Below are 23,341 nucleotides of genomic sequence, written 5' to 3'. Positions count from 1 at the left end.
AGAAGAAAAAAAAAAGAAAGAATACAGTTTAGCGAGGAAGCCGGGAAAATATGCTCTCCCGGAACTTTTGCCTGATATTCGCGTCCTCTGTCCCAAAGAAAAGATGTTCCACTTGCGAAAGGAAGAAAATATCGGTGCACATCATAGGCAAGCGTGAAATACTTTCTATTACACCTGAAACATACGTTATTTATGTACAGCTTACCATCATTTAACGTCACTTCAAAGCTTAAGTTGTCACAGCTTATATTACTTTGTTCTTTCTTCAAGTTGTTGCAAGAACGCAGCAACGCACTAAATTGTGTAGACGAAGGACAACCACAGGTCTTGCGGAACGCTTAAATGCCAAAGAGCATCGAGTAGTGCTCCTATATAGCGCTCTTCGTAAATAGTATCACATACTCGGTACTCTTTTATTGTTATCCAATCTCGCGGATAACACGTTCGGGTTTTAACTTCAGGATTAACCGACGTACAGACCACTGTGGCATCACTGACGGTCATATTTTGTCCTCGCAATCCATTTGAGAAACTGTATTCTATGTATTGTGATAACAAAAACTGGATAATTGAATTGAATATTTATCCCACGTCGCATACCCATTAGTTATCGTAATCATTAGTCGCGTTCGATTCGTATTTTACATTTTATGTGCACTGCGTTAGCTGAAAAACAAAGAAAAAAAGAAAGCAGTATCAGCAAATTTTCTCACGCAGATATTTTTTGCTCTCTTTCCAGGATCCAGCAGAGCAGCGCCTCAGCAGCTAGGACCACGTTTCACGAATTCCTTTCCGTCCAAAGCCAAGTTCTCAAATTCTACGGGTTACTCTGTCCATTGTGGCGCGACGGGTCAACCGACACCCACGCTAACTTGGTTACTGCCGGGCGACAGAGTGGCCTCCGCGGCGGACGGGCTGCGGATAGTGTTACCCAATGGCACACTTTATTTCCCGCCCTTCTCGGCCGCCCAGTTCCGTCAGGATATTCACAGCACTACGTACCGGTGTAGGGCTTCCAATCTCTTCGGCACCGTCCTCAGCACGCACGTTAAACTGAGAGGAAGTAAGTATTCGTTTACATCGTTTCATATTGTGAAGAGGAAATGTGCAGCCCAGCAAAGGGAATGCGGGAGTTTAATGACAGAATGAGCGTGAATTTCTTCCTATTCTTCCTCTTCGTAACAATATTATTGTTGTCTCTATTATTAGTGATGCCACGAACTTTTTTTTTTGTTTTTTGCGAACTAGAGCGCGGTTCGACCAACATTTGAATTTCTTTTCAGGTTTCTTTCTTTTCAATTTCTTTTAGCATATTTTCGGGATATTTTTTTTTTTCAAACTTTCAAAATTTCTGCTTTTAACATTTTAACAGTTTTAAAATGTGAGGACTTTTAAGATTTCTAGTCAACAGTTAGAGATACTGTTATGAATACAACTTTGATAATTAACAATGGCAAGTTTGAAATCGAATGCTATAAACATACGCAACGCGCGGGACAACAGAAATATCGTTTCCTTGTGGACTTTCCGCCCCACCAGCAGAGCTCACTAGGTGGCACTCATAATAAGTACTCTTTGGGGTGCATGACAACTTGCTCCCTCTGTGTGTGAAGAGCGAGCTAGTATTCGGCAGTATTCATGCAGCCTAGTATTTTCCAGTGTTTCCTTATGGCCAGTAAGTCCATACAAACATACTAACAGTCATAAAACAGATTTACACATAACGTCAGCATTAGGCAAAAGATGACGGCTTCTCGAGTCATAATACCCCTGTCACACGGGCATTTCGATCCTTCTCGAATCCGATCTGCATCGAACTTCCCGAGCACGCTCGAGTTTTGACGCTGCTACACGGCCACTTTCAATGCGCATTGAATGGTTGACCTGTGCAAATGAATAAACGGAACTCATTAATTTCGCGTTTCCTATATAACAGCGATATTAGTGGTAATTTATCGTATACCGATGTAAGCATCATTTGTAGCTTCGCGCGCATGTCCGTCTTAAGTTACGACAGTTCACCGGGGTCGAGGATGCAAATGGCGGCCGTCGAGCTGTCTTGAAATTCTCAATCCTGTTATGGGAACTGTCTTGAGTCAAGCAGGATCAAAGTTCGATCCTGCTTGGAAGCGGCCGTGTAGCACCATCCGATCAGCAATGGGTTCAAGCAGGTTCGGTCGAGCAGGATCGAAAATGCCCGTGTGACAGGGGTATAACACGTGGTAGCGCACCCAGGAAGGAGATAGACGTGCATGCGCAATAAGGTCCCACCTGAACCTTTTCTAATTTTCCGAAGTCTTCCACACGTTCGCGACAATACTAACACTATTGCTCTATTGTTATCTTTTGGACAACGATGGCAAGGAGGCACCCTGCCTCTTTTTCCTCTGACACAGTAAGATCAAGAAGGCTTTGACCCTATTGTGCTGTCGCAATCTGGGTTTTCTGTTGTTAACATAATCTAACGCATCGGTCCTTCTCAATATTTCTACGGCTGTAAGCTGCACACGACTTTCGGAGTCTCAATGCACGACGTGGTCTCAATGCATAATAATTTTATGATATAGCTTCAAAGTCCTCTAAACGTTGGAGTCAGAGGCAACACACACACCAAAAAAGCCTTATAAAATAAAGCAAATATAGGAGTCGTCTTCGTTCAACCCATACAGTGTAACTCTCAATGTGTTCAAAATTTATCTCGTCTGGCAGCTTGGCCAAGTTTGATTAGTCTACATAAACTGTAGTAGACATGCACATTGCATAATTAATTCTATCAACGCTCCTTCTTAATCAGTTTTATAAGGCGTTTCTCAATCCGCGTGCGTCCCCCACAAAGGTACACGCGTAAGCCATAAATTGCAATCGTTCTATATTGCCAATGTTGGGCTTCGCCACAGCCATAGTTACGTTGTGGCAGAGCACGCTTTACAGGGTGATATCCCAAACAAATCACCAGTGACTTCCCCAGAAATCGACCTCTGGTGAGGAGGTATATGGCGGGTACATGCATATGGGTACATGTTTGTGGGTAGCCGACCTGTATTGAGCAATCTCAGATATTTCGGGGGGGGGGTGACCAGAGGGCCCTGGGGGAGGGGAAGAAAATCCCTGCAAATCGCATTCGCCTGTCCTTGAAGATCCTCACTGTCCCTGCCACCACACGCGAACCCAGCTTTGTGGAAGTTGAAGCGATATTTTTGGCACAGGAAAATAGATAGAACTGCGCTCAGACGCCACAATCGACATCGCAATGTGGTACACGAACATGCACTCATCCCGTTCAATAAGGTTTACGCCTAGGTATTCCAACTTGTTAGCGTAACGTTTATATTTGTGATTCAAGATAGACCAAAACCCAGGGGGACATCATGAGGAAAACTTACACACACTGGCTTGACATAACAAGGAAACAAAATGTAATATGACGTTTCGATGCCTGTTCGGGCATCATCATCATCAGAATGAAACAAGACGCAGTACGCCATCCGAGTTCTACTTATAGCTTAGTCATGTGACCTTGTAGCAATCAGGTAGTGGCCCTTTGTGACTGTTACATGCGTTATCATTACGGTGAATGTGCCAAGATTCCAAAAATTTTCTTACCCCCGCATCTATGCTCGTGTGCCACGGTCTTTGCATTGTGAAAGCCAAAAGAATGACCTGTTTTTAGCACGTGCTCGACAAGTTCTGTGCGGTGATTCACTGCCGGTGGTTTTGATATCTGTTGCTGATGTTCTCTCAGTCTCGTGGCTTTCTTTCTTCCAGTTTCTCTCACGTATACCAGGTACTGCATTGTTCACATTCCGACCTGTATACAACACCAGATTCTCCCATGTGGGGCACAGGGTCTTTGGGGTGACATAAAATATTATACAGTGTTTCGATGGGTTTAAAGGCTGTGTGTGTATGCCAAGTGGTTTTAAAATTCTTCGCACAGCTTCTGATAGGCCCCGAACACAGGGCCCCGAAACGTCATATTACATTTTTGTTTCATTCTTACATCAAGCCAGTGTGTGTAAGTTTTCCTCACGTTTATATTTGTACATTTTACATTTACAGCTAGATCCCAAATTAACTCAAGACCGATTTCGAGAGCGCGCAACGGACACCATCCGCAAAGACACCGTCAAATTTCGTTCAGTACTCACCGCTTGGGAGGCACATATCTTTACCTATACGGCAACAACAACTTCGTTACCTTTACCTATACGTTAGTTCAATGCACTTATTGTGTTCAACACGATAACATGCGCTTCTTAGTAGGAAATAGGCTGTCTATTCACCGCATTACTTTGCCACTTTTTTCTTCAACTTCTATCGGAAGACACGTCATACGATGCAAGCGTACTCTATCTAGACCTGTCTGAACACGCGCTTTCATTTTGTTCGCTCCATTTTCGTTCTCATTCCCAACCCTTCCAACTTCACACATCTTGATGAACTTTCGAGCATATACTTCATCGGAAACTCCTTTCAGATCCCTCTTTCTTTTACGCCTCCTTACTCGAAGAGCTAAGAGGGACGAATGAGTCTTTTTCTCTAAAACGATGACCCTATTTCCCGCCGCTAAACTTCCTTTAATGAGCGACTTACGCTTGTCACAACCGGGATACCCTCTCTTCTGGGCTCTGAAAAATGAGGCCTCCGGGAGCGACACAACGGGTGCCTCCGCGCTAAGAATGACAAACACGACGAGCGTGATCGAAATAAACAAAGGACTAACGAACAAGCATCCTTTGCCATATGATGCCCAAGACACACACACACACACAAAAAAAGGAGACAATTGCAGCAGCCGCAACAAAGAGCTCGGGCTAAAGAGTTGTTAACGCGAAAAACGCAAGTGGCACATTATTTGTCTTATCGTAGGCTTGGATCCGGAATGGTCCTCCAGATGTGGCCAGGATAGACAAACTGGTTCTCTCCGAGCGGCGGCGGTGGCGACGAGGACGAGGGTGGGGAGGAGAGAAAATGCTGAGAAAAGCGATTATGTTATGTTTGCTATTGCTCCCTCTTTTCTTTTTTCTTTATCTTTCGCAACTTCTCTTTTCGTCCGCGAAGGGGGTGATGGTTGTTTGCGTGCTCTTAAATGCTAGTTCCGCCCTTTCATAATTGGTGCGTGGAGTGTGAAAGGCGGCGAAAGGCCTGAGGAGGAAGCTCGTCTCTTTTTTGTTTTTGAGAGTCGGGTTGTGTTTTGTAAGGCCGTTGCGAAAGTGTTTTGCGTTTGTTTCTGACACGTAAAGCAAGTTGTGGAGAGCTCGCTTGATTGATGACCTGAAATGTTGCACATGGTTTCTTCGTTGCGTTATGCGCGTTTAAAAAAAATATATATATTTATGTTGTCTTCGTTCGTTCGTTGGGTAATTTGCATCGTAAGTAGTTACGTCGAGCTTTGGTGAAATTCTGAATCTTAATATCGTATAACGGAACCGTTCTGGCGTGGCGGCCGGCAAAGAACGTGTTAAAGTTAACCTACATTTATTTATTCTCTGTTAGTACCGCGATGCAACTGCAACCGTGAGCGGTATACGCATGTGAACAGATGTAGCGAGAACATCAGCAAGATGTGTGAGAGATGAGAGCTTATAGTATGCATCCAGGGCCGACTTCAGAGGGAAGCTGTTGTCCTGAAATATCCGTCCTGAAAATCCCATGGAAGGCCCCACACAGCAAAGCCTGGTATAATATGGTCTCTCCTGATTATCATGCCCATTTTTATCGCCGCAAACATCGTTAGATATATATCAGAATATGTTAGAGTACAGTAGACTTAACAATGACGTAGCGTATTACAAAATGCATTATGTGATTAAGTTATGCGGAAGCTTACAGAGTTACGTGTCACATTGCAATGAGCCTTCGGACGGCTACGCCATTTAAGAGTTTTAGCTGACCGTTACCGAGTACCCGTTCCACTCAGCCGGCGAGCGAGCACGTAACTGCGCATGCGCGCGACATTTGGCCGTCAGCGGGTGAGCGGCGCGGGGCTTGCGCTCCGCTGCCGCGCCGTCTGAGCGGAGCGAGACGGTCCGCATTACCGGGTGTCAAGATGGCTGCCGCCAGTGGAGAGTACCTGCCGCTGCACTCGTAGCTGCAGCTGAGGCGGATGCGTCTCAGCGGCGGCTCCGCAAGAGTTTTCGGATCGTCGAGGATCCTGTAGGGCACTCCCAAAGCTCACAAGTGAACCCGGGACAGACAGCTGCAAGCGCAAATTTATTCTTTGCAAGAAGCTTGCACCAAAGTCGACCCAGTCTTGGCTATTGGAAAGCCGACAGGCCTTTTTTAATATTCAGGTTTATTACGAAAGCAACAGTCATGGAATTTTTTTTCAAATATAATGAACACTGTAATAATAAACAGTGCTGCCTTGCTTCCACTGGAAAAAGCTTAGGAAAAATTACTTGCATTTGTTCTACTACTTCTCCTGTACAAAGACAGAGAGCGCCGTTAGCGGTGCGAAACGGGATGATCGCCCTGCTAAAACCAATTTTCTTACCCCCGCTCGCGCTCAGCGGATCACCGTAAGCGGAGCGGAATGTCCAAACGGTCAGTTAAAACTCTCTATTAACGCGGCATATACGCAGGTAATGTTTGTGTTTTAGTTGCAGCTTTGGGGTTGTATTCGTGTCTCTCTCCTACGTTAGAAGAGGGACTATTAGGTCACGTTTAAACCCCATGAGAGTAACGAGCTTAAGCATACCAGGATGCTGCTAAAAAGCCTGTCCTGGCGTAGAGGACGCATATGAATACGCCACCTGTACCGAAAAGAAAAAGAGAAGGGGGATCGAGTCACGGTCCCTCATACAAAAGTGGAACGAAAGTAAGCCAGGCTGAGGGTATTATGCCTTTCATCGATATGGATTTCTCTCAGTAGACATAATGGAACGGCTTTGGCACTGATGCTGCTCTATCAGTAGTAACGAGGAAACGAACGAGAAGGAAAGACCAGTTGATTGGGGGATTATGTGATATCGTACAGGCGAAACGAATGGTCCCTACAGTAGCGCAATGCAAGCTGGGTGGAAGGGATATATACGTCACGACGGTCTACGGGAGATAACGATGTGATACATCTTGTATAACAGTCCCTGGTGCAGCAAGAAGATCGTTGATCGCGTCACAAGGACACGTGATGTCCGGGATCAGTATTCTGGTTTTCGACGGTTACGAACATAATTAATTAATTCCGTAATTCTGTAATTCCGTACATATCGATAGCGAATAAAAGTGTCTGGGATAGATGGACCCCTTTCTCGGTCTAGAAGGGAAGAAAAGGAAAATACCAGGCTTGCATGAGGAGATGTTCTTAGTTGTGATGCACAACAATTTCTTACTGGATGACATCAAAAAAGAATTTTCGGGATTACGTCCTCTATGCTTGCCCGAAGAATGCCGTTATTCCTACATTGTATTGGACTTGTCGTACAGAAACGTGAACATAAGCATGAAATTATCAAAATGTGCTTTAAGCACCCTTGCCATACCAGTTTCTATGTAACTGTAGAACGCACATACGCGAGACTGCATGTTGTGAAGCGGAAGGAGCGTGTTGCTATGTCGGATGGTAGCATGATAACCTACTTGGATTTTTCCCATTCACGCATGCTGTTGACCCATTATACCCACGAACCAATCAACACGTCATCCCCAACCCTTTAAATACCATGCCAATGGTGAAGACTGTGCCCTGGGGAAGAAACAGTCTCGCAGTATTCGACAGCTCTTGTCCTGTGGCCCTTCCTTCCTGAACCCCACTGGTTCGCCGTGTTTTCTACTTTGCTTTGTATATTATAACATGTTATGGCCTTTGTGGCATGCATGAGATTTTGTCTTTTGCCAATACGGCATGATCCTTCCGTTGCTTTGTGTCGTCCCGTTTATTTGGAAAGACAAACTCATGATTTTTTTTTCATGGTATATATGTAGTACAGGTATTTGGAATTCTTGCATCGATTTTTAGTGTAAATATCACTGCCGATAAAAGTCGATTCTTCTATACCAAATACACAACCACACACGCATCGGATGATCACGTGATGCGCCATTCACGGGCACTATGGCGGTGAACTGCACCATTGCTTTTCTCCCAAGAAAGAAAAAATAGAAGAAAGAAATGGGGAGGTAAGTCAGGACTAAATCAGGCTGGTTACCCCAGCACATTTAAGTAGAGCAAAACGAAGAAAAAAAGGGTAAAGAGGAATGGCGATAAGAAGAAGAGGAAAGAGAAGAGAAAGAAAACGAAAAGCCACAACCGGGGTTGCGGAATGGGGCCATCAATTCCATTCCAATTCCATTCCGAGGAATTGAGATTTGTGATAATTCCATTCCCTTCAATTCCTCGGAATGAAAAAGGTATATGGCCACTTCCCACTCCTGGAATGGGTTTGGCAAACCCATTCCATTCCTATATGATTCCATCAATAAAAGAAAAGGGACCGGTAACCGTACTCGCTAGCCCAACAGCCGCCGGGGCGCCCACACCCACGCGAAAAACTGCCTACTTCCACATTCCCATTCCAATTCTAGAACAGTTACCGCCATTCCATTCCAATTCCATTCCTGTGAAAAACTGCCTACTTCCATTCCCATTCCAATTCTAGGACAGTTACCGCCATTCCATTCCATCCCAATTCCATTCCTGTGAAAAACTGCCTACTTCCATTCACATTCCAATTCTAGGACAGTTACCGCCATTCCATTCCAATTCCATTCCTGTGAAAAACTGCCTACTTCCATTCCCATCCCAATTCTAGGACAGTTTCCGCCATTCCATTCCATTCCAATTCCATTCCTGCGAAAAACTGCCTGCTTCCATTCCCATTCCAATTCTAGGACAGTTACCGCCATTCCATTCCAATTCCATTCCTGTGAAAAACTGCCTACTTCCATTCCCATTCCAATTCTAGGACAGTTACCGCCATTCCATTCCATCCCAATTCCATTCCTGTGAAAAACTGCCTACTTCCATTCACATTCCAATTCTAGGACAGTTACCGCCATTCCATTCCAATTCCATTCCTGTGAAAAACTGCCTACTTCCATTCCCATCCCAATTCTAGGACAGTTTCCGCCATTCCATTCCATTCCAATTCCATTCCTGCGAAAAACTGCCTGCTTCCATTCCCATTCCAATTCTAGGACAGTTACCGCCATTCCATTCCAATTCCATTCCTGTGAAAAACTGCCTACTTCCATTCCCATTCCAATTCTAGGACAGTTACCGCCATTCCATTCCATCCCAATTCCATTCCTGTGAAAAACTGCCTACTTCCATTCACATTCCAATTCTAGGACAGTTACCGCCATTCCATTCCAATTCCATTCCTGTGAAAAACTGCCTACTTCCATTCCCATCCCAATTCTAGGACAGTTTCCGCCATTCCATTCCATTCCAATTCCATTCCTGCGAAAAACTGCCTGCTTCCATTCCCATTCCAATTCTAGGACAGTTACCGCCATTACATTCCATTCCAATTCCGGGCTCTGATAAATCTGGAATAATTCCGGAATCATTCCAGTGACAACTCCGCAACCGTGGCAGAGACGCAAACATTGTGTGAACCACAACATAGTGCCCCGCTTGTCGATCACAATCAGCGCAATAGTCCCATAGTTCTACTGTATGGATGTCATAGTTTCAAGACACTGATCAACTTGGTTGACTCAAGGAACCGCAGCAGAGCCTTCAATGCGAACGCTTGGTGATGTCCCGGTCAAGGACCTAAAATTTCCACGACGTCGAAAGGGAGAGCACGCACGCGCGAGGCGCACGCGACTTTAGACACGTTGGTGGTGGTGGTGGTGGTGGTGGTGGTGGTGGTGGTGGTGGTGGTGGTGAAACGTCTTGCAGTAGTCGGTGACGCTCAAGCATGCAACGCCACTACTATCTAAGGAGGGCATCGTGCGTTCTGGGCTGACTTCACACGGAAGCTGTCCAGATATTTGTCTTAAAGGAGTACAAAGGGCAATCAAAAAAAAAAAAAAATTCAAACTAAGACGTCTGATGAAAGTGTGTGTGTCATTTTACCTAAGAGCGCGAAAGGTTTTGATGTGTGCAATTTGTTTCCCAGAAAAAAACTCACATAAACATAGCTCCGCGCGTTCACCCTTAACTCGTCACTCTAGGTATAACGAGGATGAGGAGGTATGATGGCCACGTCACCGATGACGTTGTAAAGAAGATTCGTTCTGGTTCGTTGGTCAGTGGGGTTCAGCGCCTTGCCCCTTTGCCGCCGTAAACCAGTTTTGCCAGTTCTCCCGGAGAATAGACGAGTTCAGAAAATCCCAGTGCTCTTTGCGCACGCTCTCAGGCACTAGGCATCCTAGGCACTTGCACTGCATCCTAGACACTTGCTGAGCGGGGGAACGAAGAATAATCCTTCACATTTCGCTTCGTTGACCTTGACACGTCGTGGACAATGGACCGGTAGGAAAGAAATCGGAACAGTTTGGAGGCCAGCTGTTTCTTTCGTACTAGTAAACTCCCACAGTTCAATGCGACGCTAAGCACTCTGGGATTTTCTGAACTCGTTTATTGGGGACAGAAGGAGCGGCCGAATCATTGCCGAGCCAGGAGAAAGGCTTTTTCAGAACCCCGAACAGCCGAGTAGCAGACGACAGCGGAGTAGCAGACAACATTTCTCTGGACCAATCAGCGAGCGTTCTCCTTATAGCGTCAGCGCGAGGTTCCAGACAGATCACAGGCTGGTACTGCTCTTCGGCACCGTTGCGCACGGTCGCTTTTTGCGGCGTATTTTAAACTCAATTTCTGCGATAATTATAACTCTGTGGTGCGAATTACTTCGCATGGTGCATCTTACTGGCCTACTTAACAGCTTTACAGGATGAAAACAGGGTGTTAGAAGTGGCTTCTGTGCTACTTTAAAGTGTTTATAAAGTGTGGTGCAATTGTAAATGTGGTGCAGGTAACCGTCTTTTACGTTTATCTGGGATAACGGGGGATGGCCTGTCTCAACCCCCTAAAAACAGGCTTTCGGTATTTAGGTGGCAGTGGCAAAACTCACTGACGCAGCCCCAATACCGCTTTTGTGGTGAAGTGCTGTAGATATTGCTTTGCTTTCATTAGCCGCAAGAGCAGAGACCAGACAGATTGTGACGACGTTACGAAACACGTCTACGTATTTAACGCATCAACACAACGAATCATGAAATTTGTTCCATACGAGCCTTGTTTCAAAACAGTCATAAAGATTATAGACCCCTTACATATTCATGTTAAAGTCATCTTTTGTGATCCATCTCATCATTCTTTCACCGTTTGTTAGTCATCTTTTTTTCTTTTTTTTTCATCTCTGTCTTTAATCTACCTCATCCTTCTTTCATCATTTGTTAGTTTATCCTTTATTTCCTAATTCATTTTCTTTTCTTGTTATTTATTTCCTAATTTTATTTGTTTATTTATTTCTTATTCCTTCTTACTTCTTCCTTAATTCTTTTCTTTTTATTTATTGCTTATTTCTTAATTTACTTTATTTCTTATTTCTTTCTTTCCGGAATAGCAAGCCGACGTCCCGTTTGGCTGACTTTTCCCCCATTCTTTTTTTCCTTTTCGTCTAATAAATATATCACCCCCCCCCCCTTACATATGCAATGCTGAGCCTCTTAACTTCCAGGAATGCGAATACCATATTGCGAAAATGCTTCTCTGTTACGGCAGATAAAGAAGGTACGTAATAGGAATGCAGGAATGGAAAGAGCAACGCAAAACAAAATAAAAAGATAACGGGTACGACATACAAAAACCACGCAAAGAAAGGCAAGCTTCGTCGTTCCGACGAAACCAATCTGTGCGAAAAAGTTGTTTTCCCAACATCTCTTCGTGCACAAGATGAAAATGAACAATCGTTCGCTAAATCGAAGAGGGCGCCGCATACATTGCCGGCGGTTCAGATTAGAGCTGGCATTTATCTCTTCGAAGAAGCTTTGGAAACGCCTTTTTTTTTCCCTCGCTAATTCGCAATGCAAACGAAGCTACGTGAAATTCGTTTGGCCCCGAACTTTTCTCCCATATATTATCGGCGTTTGTGTGCTTTCCTCGTTTATCAAACCAGAAGGTGTGGGTTCGAGTCCTACAGCTGGCTAACCTTTTCCGTGACTTTCATCTTTCATCGTTAATTTCTTAGGCAACTTGAGGCCTTGTATGTGATTGTCCCTTCTATGTTGTTCCAGCCTCAGAACATCAGTTCTCTCATGTTCAGTATTTTGCCGCTTGCGTCGATCCCTGTCGTATGAATGTGTGTATGAATGTGCAAAAAATGTAAGAGTGAAAGGAGGATGAGTGAGAGAGAGTGACTGGTTTGTCCCTTCAGATGACGCACCCTAGAAGCACTGACAAGCGTGTTAGCTTAGCTCAATTGGTAGAGCCCTGAACCGGTAATCCAAAAGATGTGCTGGTATCCTACAGCTGGCTAACCTTTTCCGTGACTTTCATCTTTCATCGTAGGCAACTTGAGGCCTTGTATGTGATTGTCCCTTCTATGTTGTTCCAGCCTCAGAACATCAGTTCTCTCATGTTCAGTATTTGCCGCTTGCGTCGATCCCTGTCGTATGAATGTGTGTACGAGTGTGCAAAAAATGTAAGAGTGAAAGGAGGATGAGTGAGAGAGAGTGACTGGTTTGTCCCTTCAGATGACGCACCCTGGAAGTCGCTGAGAAGGCGTGTTAGCTTAGCTCAATTGGTAGAGCCCTGGACCGATAATGCAGGAAATGTGGGTTCGAGTCCTACAGCTGGCTAACCTTTTCAGTGACTTTCATCTTTCATCATAAGTAAAATTCGTTCGCTTCTACTTTGAAAGCTGATGACAATTGACTTCAGCAGTGACATCTAGAGTGCAACGTAATGCCACAGATATTTAACGAAGTGGGTCATCTTTTTCAGCTGTACAGCAGTACTACGAGGTACTAGTGTACGACGAGTTCACAATAGCCGGAAACACAGTGGTGCTCAGGTGTCACGTGCCATCGTTCGTCAAGGACGACGTCACTGTCGTCGCTTGGGAGCAGAAGCTCAACGGCAAGATCAACGTCCTCAACAACGGTAAGGATTTTACTGGTTACTTAATGGGCGTCACTGATTGTCCTAAGAGTTAAGCCCTGACAAGCAGTGCAAGTTAGCAAGGTCGTTTTTTTATGTGGCCTGAGCTACGGCCTCCTTTTGAATGGCATTCTAGTGCAATGCTCTTTTATGCAAGGTCCGAATAACGCCTGCTGGACAAATGATGTCTAGATAGAGGGTATCACAAAATATACATATTGCGATGGTTCAGGCAAACACAGCAGATATGCCACACGTGTCATTAAACGTACCAGCGAACTGCTTAAATAAGATAAGAGCGGGATAAGAGCTTCCCTTTCTAGCTACGAATGTTTCCCTGCGTTGATCAAAAACAAGGAGACAGCCTTTGCTGGAGCGCAAATCTGCCATTTTCTTTTATAGTCTAAGCAAGGCTTTTCAATGGAGTGTCGCTACTCTTCACGCAGCAGGTCAGGTATCACGTAGGGAGAATTCGGTGTCAACCCGTATTAGCCCCGCATTAGTATTTAGACCCGTATTAGTTTTCATTCTGCAAGAACAGAGCTCAAAGCAAATTTGTCTCGGATGACACTTAACGGATGAAAGATGAGGTGGCAAGACCCTCGGAGCGGAAGTTTAGGGGGGGGGGGGCGGAGTCCCAGGAGCCAGACTCGGGGGGAGGGAGATGGCGACGGCCCCCACCATCCAACGCCCCTTGTTTGGGCGGGTTGGGCAGAGCATCGTGTTACTGCAACCCAAATTGTGAGGTTCCTAAGGACCTTTGACTAGCTGCCTAAAACGTCAGCGTAGACGCACGTGCGTAATTCATAGTTGCCTCTACCTAATGACGATTGCCGCAAGCAATTTATTGGTCTTCTCAGCGGGATAAGCATTAGCGAAAGTATTTTTTCTCTTTATAATCAATCAATCAATTAATCAATCAGTCGAAAGCTCGTTATAAAGAGGGCGAGAGCCCCAAACTGCTACAAACATATTTCTAACGACACCTCTGTTAGGAAATGATAATTATCGTTTGAGGGGAAAAAAAACCCATAAAAGGGTGCTCGTCATCAATCATGAAACTTTGTTCACGGCTGAGCAGTTCCTCCTGGAAAATAAAGACGTCGAAGTGACTGCCTTCACTGATAATCAGTCAGTGCTTCCACCTGGCGGCTCTCGCCTTGAGCAAACGAAGACTTTGCTTCCTCTGGGGGGGCTGAGTGTAGAAAGGCATTAGTGCGACAGGAAAATATACATGAAAAGCTTCAATCGGAAGATGGATGACACGCGCGAATGCTATAATGTAATGTCGATAATTGGAACAATGTTGGGTATTTGTGGGTCTGTTCATGCTGGTGTTGCGTAACGGCTCCAAGCGGCATGTTGAATAAATGTTGGACATACACAGTAAATTCAAAAACACCCTTTCTGGGTAAAAAAGGTGTTTTTAAGCAAATACACCTTTTTTAATTCCACAAAGATAACCAAAGGCCGCAAAAAGGGTGCTAAAAAAGGTGTATGAGAAAATACACTCTTTATTACACCAAGTGCTGTATCAAAAAGGGTGTTCTTATGCGTTTACACCTGTCTTTACACCCTTCAAGTAACACTGGTGTCGAAAAACGTGTTTACGTTATATACACCCTTTCTATACACTGGTGTTGAAAACGGTGTTTTCATTCGTGAGAGAAAAATTACATTGGCTTGACAGCTCCGCTCACTAGGTAATCACATTATAGACGATAGCTTGAGTTGAAAACACAATATTTGACAGGGAGGGATGTCAGGAAGCTCGCTGATATCTTGACTCGTTACAGGCGTACGTGTTAATTGCAAAGACACATGTTCGTCACCGTTACAGACGAGTTTTATCGCACTAAGCTTAGCGAATATACTCCAACGAACTGCATTTCAGTATATGATCAATCTGGTACGCCAATTTAGGCTACCGAGAGTGCTCGGGCTCATTACGGGCATCGTCTGAAGATGGCAGCATCGTAACGCCGCTCATTTCACGAGCACGGACGGCGTTACGATGTTGCGATCTTCACCTCTTCCCTTACATATGTCCAACTGTTTTGTTTTCATTTTATTTGAATTGTTCTTTTTTTTTTGCTCACTCACAGTGTTGCTAGGACGATGAGGGTTGCCAGTGACGCACTGCGCTCCAGTTTAGGTTCTGTGTGGAACCACGGCTGGAACTGTGCCGTCGCTAGGGTGGTTGTTGCCATACAAGCAAAAACGTCGGACCGCATGGCTCGGCATGCTGCCGCGGGAGCTTACACCCTTTCGAAAGGGTGTAAGAGTGTTTAACACCCTCCTAAAAGGGTGTTTATACAGGTGTTTTTTGCACAATACACCTTTTTGAAAGGGTGTTACAGTTGATGCGGTGTAAAAAAGGGTGCCAGCCATAGGACAAAAAGGTGTAAGCGGTTTATACCCAAAAGGGTGTTTTTGAATTTACTGTGTAGATGTAAAATGCAAGCGAGCTGGTGTATACTCGACGTTGGCAACATGTCCGTGAAATTGGGTGGAAGGACAAAAGTCGTTCGTTTTTGTGTTTGTTTGTCTTTTTGTCTTTCCCCCAAGCTCAGGGACATGTTGGCAACGTCGAATAAAGAATAATAATTCGGGGCTTTACGTCTTGAGACAACTGCGCATCGAATAAACGTCTCCCACGTTGTCACTGTGTTAGTTAGTTAGGGTCGGTACAAACCATAGTAGTGTACAGACGAGCATCCGCCGTTTATGTGGCACTGGCCATTTCTAACAAAAGCGTCCGGATGGCGGAGGATGCGGTTAAATGAAGCTCGACAGCACCCGAGCCGTCAGTTGTCAACGAAACGTGCGTTAATTTCAATTTTCAATTTCAATTTTATTTCCTTGCGGTTGGGAGAGCAGCAAAAAGCCAATGAGGCTTGACACCGTCTCCTCCCCCAAGTTCACTATTTACAGCAACAATACAGTAACGATCATAGCAGAAACCAATATTGTAACAATAGCCGAATGAGAGTGAGAAAAAAGTGAGAAAAATGGAAAGAAGAAATATAATGCCTATAATACAAACAAATCAACTAACAGTTCAAAATTGACTCAATTAACAGTTAGACACCCAACATAAAGCGACAGAGCATTCCTTTTGACATCAACAATGGGTCCGGCGACGTACCAACAAGCTGATTAAAAATAAATGGTGACATACACGTCAATGACTGCTTGCCGTAGTTTGTTCGAATTTAAGAGGACATAGGAAACAGTAAATCGTCAAGTGCGTGAAAGTCAGCTCCTGTGGGTTCTTAGTGACGACACTGACTGGAAAAACATTATTTTTGCTAAAAAAAAACTGCCAGAGTCGTTCTCAGTAGGCTTTGCACATTCTCAAGGGTAACAATACTATAAGTTCCTCGCGCTAGTCGGGTGTCCGCTGCTCATGAGTGGGTTTCGAATCTCGAATACCCCCGTCACCACCGCGCTCCATCAAATGGCTGTTCTGAAAGCACTGGTAAGTTTGTTTGTTTTTTCTTTATAAGGTAAGGTAAGAAGCTAGCTTGATAACCGTTTTGTAACTTTCTCTTCTTTAAGTTCTACTGCGCACTTGCGATACTACCGTATTTTCACGCGTATTAGCCGCGGCTTATGCGCGATTTTTTTTCTCACGGGCGCCCTGCGGCTTATCCACCGGTGCGGCTTATCTGATGACTATTTTTTCCTGGTATTTTCCACATACGCCGATTTTAACGAAAGGGCCGACAGTGTCTCTGGAACAGCACTGCCCTGCCGATGCACGAACAGTGCGTAACAGGGACGGGTCCACATTCGAGTAGATTGATCTTCCTGGTGCATTCCCCCAAGCAGCTTTAAGGAAAGTGGTGACAGTGATTCACGTCTTCTGGAAGATCACCGACCCATCAGTCCACGAAAAACACCCGACAAGGGCACAATCCGATCTTGGTAGAGCTCCAGAACTGATCTCCTCTGTTGGACACTGTGCCGATCCCGGAGTATGGACCACAGGGTTTAAAGACTTCTCTATGGTCTCCTTTGTCGCACAAATCAGTCGTCTCGTATTGCCCCGCGGCTTATCTGCGGGTGCGGCTTATCTGCCAGAAAATTTTCAAAACGTCCCAAAAAACGCGTCCTGCGGCTTATCTGCGGTGCGGCTTATACGCGTGAAATTACGGTACTTCATTATTTTCTCCTAGTAAACAGTAGGAGCACTGTGGCAACGAGTTCGACCTTGTCGCTAGTCATGTCTCTTTTTCCTTTCTTATCATCAGGACTGTCATAATCCCTATAGCTTCCGTAAAAACCAGCTACACTCTAGTAAATAAACGAATGAAGGGAGAAATATGTATTAACGAAGAATAAGCTAAGTTCGTATATGGCCCTACCTAAATCAGCAAACCACCTCCCTTTATCCCGTAAGTCACGTTCATACCATTCGCGTAAAGTGCTAACCCTATATGCAAAATCCCTATAATTACACCGACCTTTTCATCTGGGAATCTCTAATCTGCATACACGACTCACTCTCCAACCCCGCACTCCTTCCCTTTCTTTACTTCGCTTCAAACATTCACTTTTCAAAACCTTGAAAACCACTCATTCCATTTCTTCCTTCTCTCAACTTCCATTCCGTCTCCAGTTAATTTCGGCTGACCATCTTCATTTTTCCCGAACTGCACACTAGGGCAAGTTTGTAAAGCAAACACTCGCCTCTCCGCTTTCAAAACTGTAATGACTTTCCTTCTAATATGTGCTCCGTGTGGACCTTCCGTATTAAACGAACGACAGTTTTTCGTGCTTCCTCCGCGCAAGGAAGAAAGCGACGTAAAAATTCGAAACATAGAAAATCAGGGAAGAGTTGCCGCCGAGGAGAGAGAGTGCGTTTCCGAAGGGGAAAGCGCGAAAGGGAAAATTGGCAATTTGCAAGACGAGCTGCGCGCTCCAAATTATTATGCGCGAGTGGTTGGGAAGACGAGAGGGAAATATATAAATGGCTCTCGGAGGCGAATGTCAAGTCGTCAGCGAATCCTTTGCGGGTCTCCCTCGCTCGGCGTAAAAGAGATTAACCGCCACTCCGGATTCTATTGATTAGTGCGAAGATCGCTGTCAAGTATGTCATCGACAGAGGAATGTACCAAAATGACGAGGAACCTGTGGAGCACGGCTCGGGCAGGTTAACAAGTGGGGCATGGTCGCGAAATCCTGTCGTCTTTGCTGATATTATAAAGACAAGTACTGGATTTACGTCCCCAGACAAGTGTGGTCAGTGGTGGATTCATTTGGCCTCCTCTGAGGGTTCGTTAAAGAGAGACTTCGCAAGGATTCGAAAAAAAAAAAAAATGGTGAGCATCATACCGAACCCGGATCGCTCCCTTGATACCGAATACAACATTCGCACTCATTTTGTGGGAGTAATTAATCCGTAAATGATGAAAATACCAAACCAAAACCAACCTGAAAAGCGCACAGCAGGTTCGCCCGGAGGAAGATACTGTGACATCACCCAGCATTGTCGTCTGCTAGGAAGCGTGCATTCTTGCATGCCGAATGACGTCAAAAGCGTTGCTTTCCGCGCCCTCTTGCTTCACAGAGGCGAAGCGCTCACTTCGTAATAATTCGCTCGAATAAATTCTGCGCACTTTGGGAACGCGATATTTATATATATATAAATATAAAATATATATAAATATAAAATATATATGTGTGTTCGTGACACCTCAGAGGTTACTGCTATGTCACAATCTTTCTGGTGATTTTGTGATTTTTTGATTTCCCACTTTAAAGGTAAAATCAGCAGAGGTGCAATTTCAGAAGATCTATCTATACGATAGCCTGTGTCCTCAGTGATCTAAAGTCAGAATTTTCGTCCCCGCGTTGAACTCAGTGTTCTTTTAGAAAATTACAATAAAAAATTACGGCAAACACTGTGTCGAAGTATTCACCAGATGCGCATCGCTCGTCAGGTATGGCGGAAAACTAGATTGCACGCGCACAACACTGGGTCTGATCCAAAAGAAGTTGGCTACGTGTCGGCTACGTAGCCATCAGGAGCAGCAAGTCAGTTGGGAACATACATCACTGTTGCTTGACCAATTGATGATTATTTGACACCAGACGTCACCCCGAGTCGTTTCATTTCAATTTTGCTAGTAAATTAAAAATATTAAGCGTTCTCTATCACGTTTCTGACTTGTTGCACTGTTGTTGTTGGTGGTGGTGGTGTTTACAAGAAACAAGCTGTTGAGCTGCGCCGTCAACAGAAACTGCCTGCCCGCTGCTTTACGTTACCTTCAACTTCAGACACAAACGGAGGAGATGTGACACGTCTGTTTGTATTTCTTCGTGCGCATACTTCCCCATACTCAGGGAAACGTTGCCGGTGACGAGACCAAGTGAGTGATTTGTAGTATAGTCGGCCCCTGGGTTATAGGAGCCAACGTCTGCATATTTTTCTTCATACACCTAACCTTCTAAATTCGAAAAAAAAAAAGCAATACAACGCAAGTCTATGAGCCGAACGCAGCTCTGACCAAGCGCCACCGCTGGATCGATTGAAATATGAAAGCTTTTTCTCTCAGTCACGACGAAGAAAAAATACTGCTTCGCTCCTGTGTATTATGCATTCGGAACACGTTAGAATTCCGCCCTAAGAAAGCGTGTATCGTTTTCGGAAATGCCGGAAGTGTTGGCGGCTACGTTTTCTTTCTGCACCTCAAATTTGAAAAGCAGAGGCCGTTAACGCTCACTGTGCGCACCATAGGGTATTTATAACGCAAACATAGCCTCATCATTTTTTGCTGGCCGAGAAAGATGGGGCATTATTGAAAATTTAATAATGGAGACAAATCAAAGCAGTTGAATTCCAGGCGAATGCTGAGAGGTTTCATTTATTCAGTATATTAAAACGTGTAACGTAAACACTTGCGGTTTCGAAACAGTCTGGTGCTGGTGTGTTGGGCGAATGAAATGATGTAAGAGGGTACATACTCTGCTAGGATTTCCTTATTTTAACTGCGCATAACGAGGGATCAAAGAGAGATAACAGAAGCAAATCACATCAAGGAAAGCCGCGTTGGACGCGTCAGCTTCCACGTCTACCCACGTACGTCGCGTCGCCGAAACCCCTTCTCTACCTCGGCGCGAGATGAAGCGAAGAAACGAGAAAAAGGCGCGCGACGCAGATTGGTAATTTTGGAGAGTCACGTTGGCTGTGACGTCGTGACGCACGTGCCTCGCGTCACGTGCCTCAGGGAAGAAAATGGCAGCGCCACGCGCGTACCAGCTTCTCGTCGTCAGAAGCAGCAGCGGAGACGGTATTACATGTGTACGCGGAGGTGAGTAGCGGCGTTATGGGCCGTCCTACGAGCAAGTGTGTGTACCGAAGAACATCCTGCTGCGGACTAGAATCCGACAGGGCGAGCCATGCGCGTAGCGATAGGCGAGCTCAAATGAACAGCTCTGTCGCTGCCGTTGATTTGATGCCGCTGTAAGTTGCATCATATCTGCAGGGTTTTTTATGTCTTTTTTTTTTAAACACGTAGCCGAGTTCCGAACCACGAGAACATCTCCGCAGCTGAGTAGATGTTTGAGTGACGTAGCGGGAAATAAATTCAGGATTTAAGGGGCGTTTGTGTCAAGTAGATCTGTTCTTGTTCATTATCACCAAAACCACGTAGCGAAAGTAGCTCGCATCGGCGCACCCACTAATTAAAACTTAAAAGTAAAATAATCAAGACCTAGATAGGTCTTTTTCGTTACTATTTTGACCATTTTCTTATCGCATGTGCCTACCGGGACAAGTGATAAAAGAAAAGAGTGCAGCTCCAGTGCGTGCATGCGACCTCTCCTCCAACTAGATAGATAGTGGTCGTGGTACTATGTTCAGTGGTTCGTCCGAACAATTTCATATGTCGTCGTCACGCTTCAGGTTGCCCAAAACGCATCACAGGTCACTGCTCGCGCGTTGCACGTAAGCATGGTACTGCACTGTTAAAACAGGACTTCACCACATAGCACGCTCCTAACCAACCATCATACCGAATGATATCATTCTGTGTCATGATTTGTTCAAAACAGGGGGGAGGCGCCTATCTGGGACAAGATAATCTGTCCCAGATAGGCGCCTCCTCTCATTTTCAACAAATCATTGCACAGAATGATATCATTCGGAATGATGGTTGGCTAGGAGCGTGCTATGTGGTGAAGTTCTGTTTTAACAGTGTGGGTGCATCAACTGCAAATATTTTCCCCAATATCACTCGCCTCAGCATCAGAACGTACTGAAAATTCTAGTGCATAGGGAATGTTCGTGCGCGTCCGCACGTTGCAGTGCTCTAGGCCGCTGAACCGGGGACACGAAACAAAATACGACTTGGAGATGCTACTTTCACACATATCCGCTCGCACTGTTGACTAACAATACTGATATTGGTAGGGAAATGCACATCGCGTAATAAGTATGGCCACAAGAGCGACGCCGCAGTGACTGGTCCGTGACTTAACTCTGCCCACCTGAGGGCGCTTTAAAGGGACGATCATATCCATTCAAGTCTATTTCTAAACCATAGTGTAATTTTATTCCTCACGAACCACTGACCATGGTATCGAAATACTGATGTAGTTTCACTGTTATTCGACGGAATACATTACAAGAGCAGACGCTTGCTCAAATAGGTTCGATAAGTGACGTCATAATCGGTGCAAGTACGCACGTGGCGGTCGCCGGTGAGTCACATTCTGAAACATTCCACAAAGTCAAGTCCAAGTGGTGTTGTCATTCTTCACCACCCGGACTTGACCTTGTGGAATGTTCCAGAATGTGACTCACCGACGACCGCCACGTGGCGTACTTGCACCGATTGTGACGTCACTTACCGAACCTATTTAAGCAATGTGCAACCCATGCACCCCTTTTGTCCTGACGAAGACAGTGCGACTGTCGTAACGCCGACAGTTCTTTTAAACGTTTCATAGTATATTGTAATCTTTGTGTTAGATTACCCACTAAATAAACTAGTTTTTGTTAACTTTCCTGCAATCTGTCGTCCACGTCTTATTATTTTACTTTATATATGCATATATACCCCCACCACGACCTACTAGATTATAACGACCATGTCACAATCAGAAAACCCTATGAGGAGCCTGTCCACACGATCCGCCAGGGGCGCTACTGATCGGCACAACACGATTGGACGATGGAAATTTGAATTCTGAACGCGCAGAAGCGTGTGTACGACTACCGTAGCAGACGACAGCAATAGCCCCTATGAAAACGCGTAGAATGATGATGATAATCAACCTCAGAATGAAACATCTGTGGGACGTCCACCCCTTGTACAGAAATACTAAGGTAAGCTGAAGTACAAAGTATTGTAGAAGTTGAGGAAGCAATAACTGGGACGATCAGAAGCGCCACCGCTACCTTCCAAAAATGCGGCGCATAGAAGGGGTGCGCCTGACATGGTCGTTATAATCTAGTAGGTCGTGACACCCACACAACCGCTACCGCTGAAATACGCGTTACGCAATCGTAACCGTCCTGTCATTTTTGATATCTAAGCACTTTTCGGACGAGAAAAATAGCCAAGTATTGTCAGCCGATGCCCAACATTGTGGTATCGGTTTCATAGATGGGTTTCCGGATGCGACAGTCCTTTTAACGGACGCAGAAATCACACGCACACACGTCTGAGCGAAGGACGGCATGTCGAACCAATGTATGCCACAAAGTTGCTTGCGTCCTCCACTGATATTGAACACGTAACCATGCGATCAATTTGGACACGTTGTCAACCGACACGCAGATGACTGTTGCTTTGTTGGTTAGGTAACGCTGCAATTGGAGCCTATGTAAAGATTCATCTTACCTTCTGCTGTCGTAGGTCTCCTATGTATGAGCGAGGAAAATTCAGAAGCCAAAAGAGTAACTGCACCGCACCCACACTGAGCGGCAGACTGCGCCGGAGGCGTATCACCGTCTGGTCGAGATAAGGAACGAACGTACCACCGCGATAAAAAAATTGCGAAGTCATTTTTTGAACCGCGCGGCGGGACCACAATTCCATTGACGCTCGAGCGACTGCGCTGAAAAAAAAAACCTGTGTTTTGTTGCGCCGCATTTATTCGGCTGAACCGTCTCGCAGACGTCCCAACAGAATATGTCCTTTTCGTCAATAACCTGGAAGCGTTCTGCTTATTGATTGTGTTTCACGTACGACTCATTTCGTTTCTTCGCATTAAGGTTTAGCTGAGGTTGTTTTTATGTGGAGCACATAAAGGCCGTTTCTCTGTTGCCTTAAG

The 23,341-nt window shown here is 45.1% G+C and overlaps 1 protein-coding gene across 1 annotated transcript in view; it reads left to right on the top strand.

The window, feature by feature from the left end:
• LOC135385076 (cell adhesion molecule Dscam1-like) overlaps positions 1 to 13,110 on the top strand; it is a 169,113-nt gene extending 156,003 nt beyond the window's left edge. The window contains exons 2-3 of the mRNA XM_064614252.1: positions 740 to 1,063; positions 12,899 to 13,110. Of these exons, the coding sequence (XP_064470322.1) occupies positions 740 to 1,063; positions 12,899 to 13,110 (536 nt within the window). The remainder of the gene's footprint in view (positions 1 to 739; positions 1,064 to 12,898) is intronic.
• Positions 13,111 to 23,341: the final 10,231 nt, after the last annotated feature.

This window comes from Ornithodoros turicata, chromosome 2, assembly GCF_037126465.1.
Source record: "Ornithodoros turicata isolate Travis chromosome 2, ASM3712646v1, whole genome shotgun sequence".
Lineage (NCBI taxonomy): Eukaryota > Metazoa > Arthropoda > Arachnida > Ixodida > Argasidae > Ornithodoros > Ornithodoros turicata.
The sequence above is the reverse complement of the archived record's forward strand: the minus strand, read 5'-3'. Positions and strand labels throughout refer to the sequence as shown.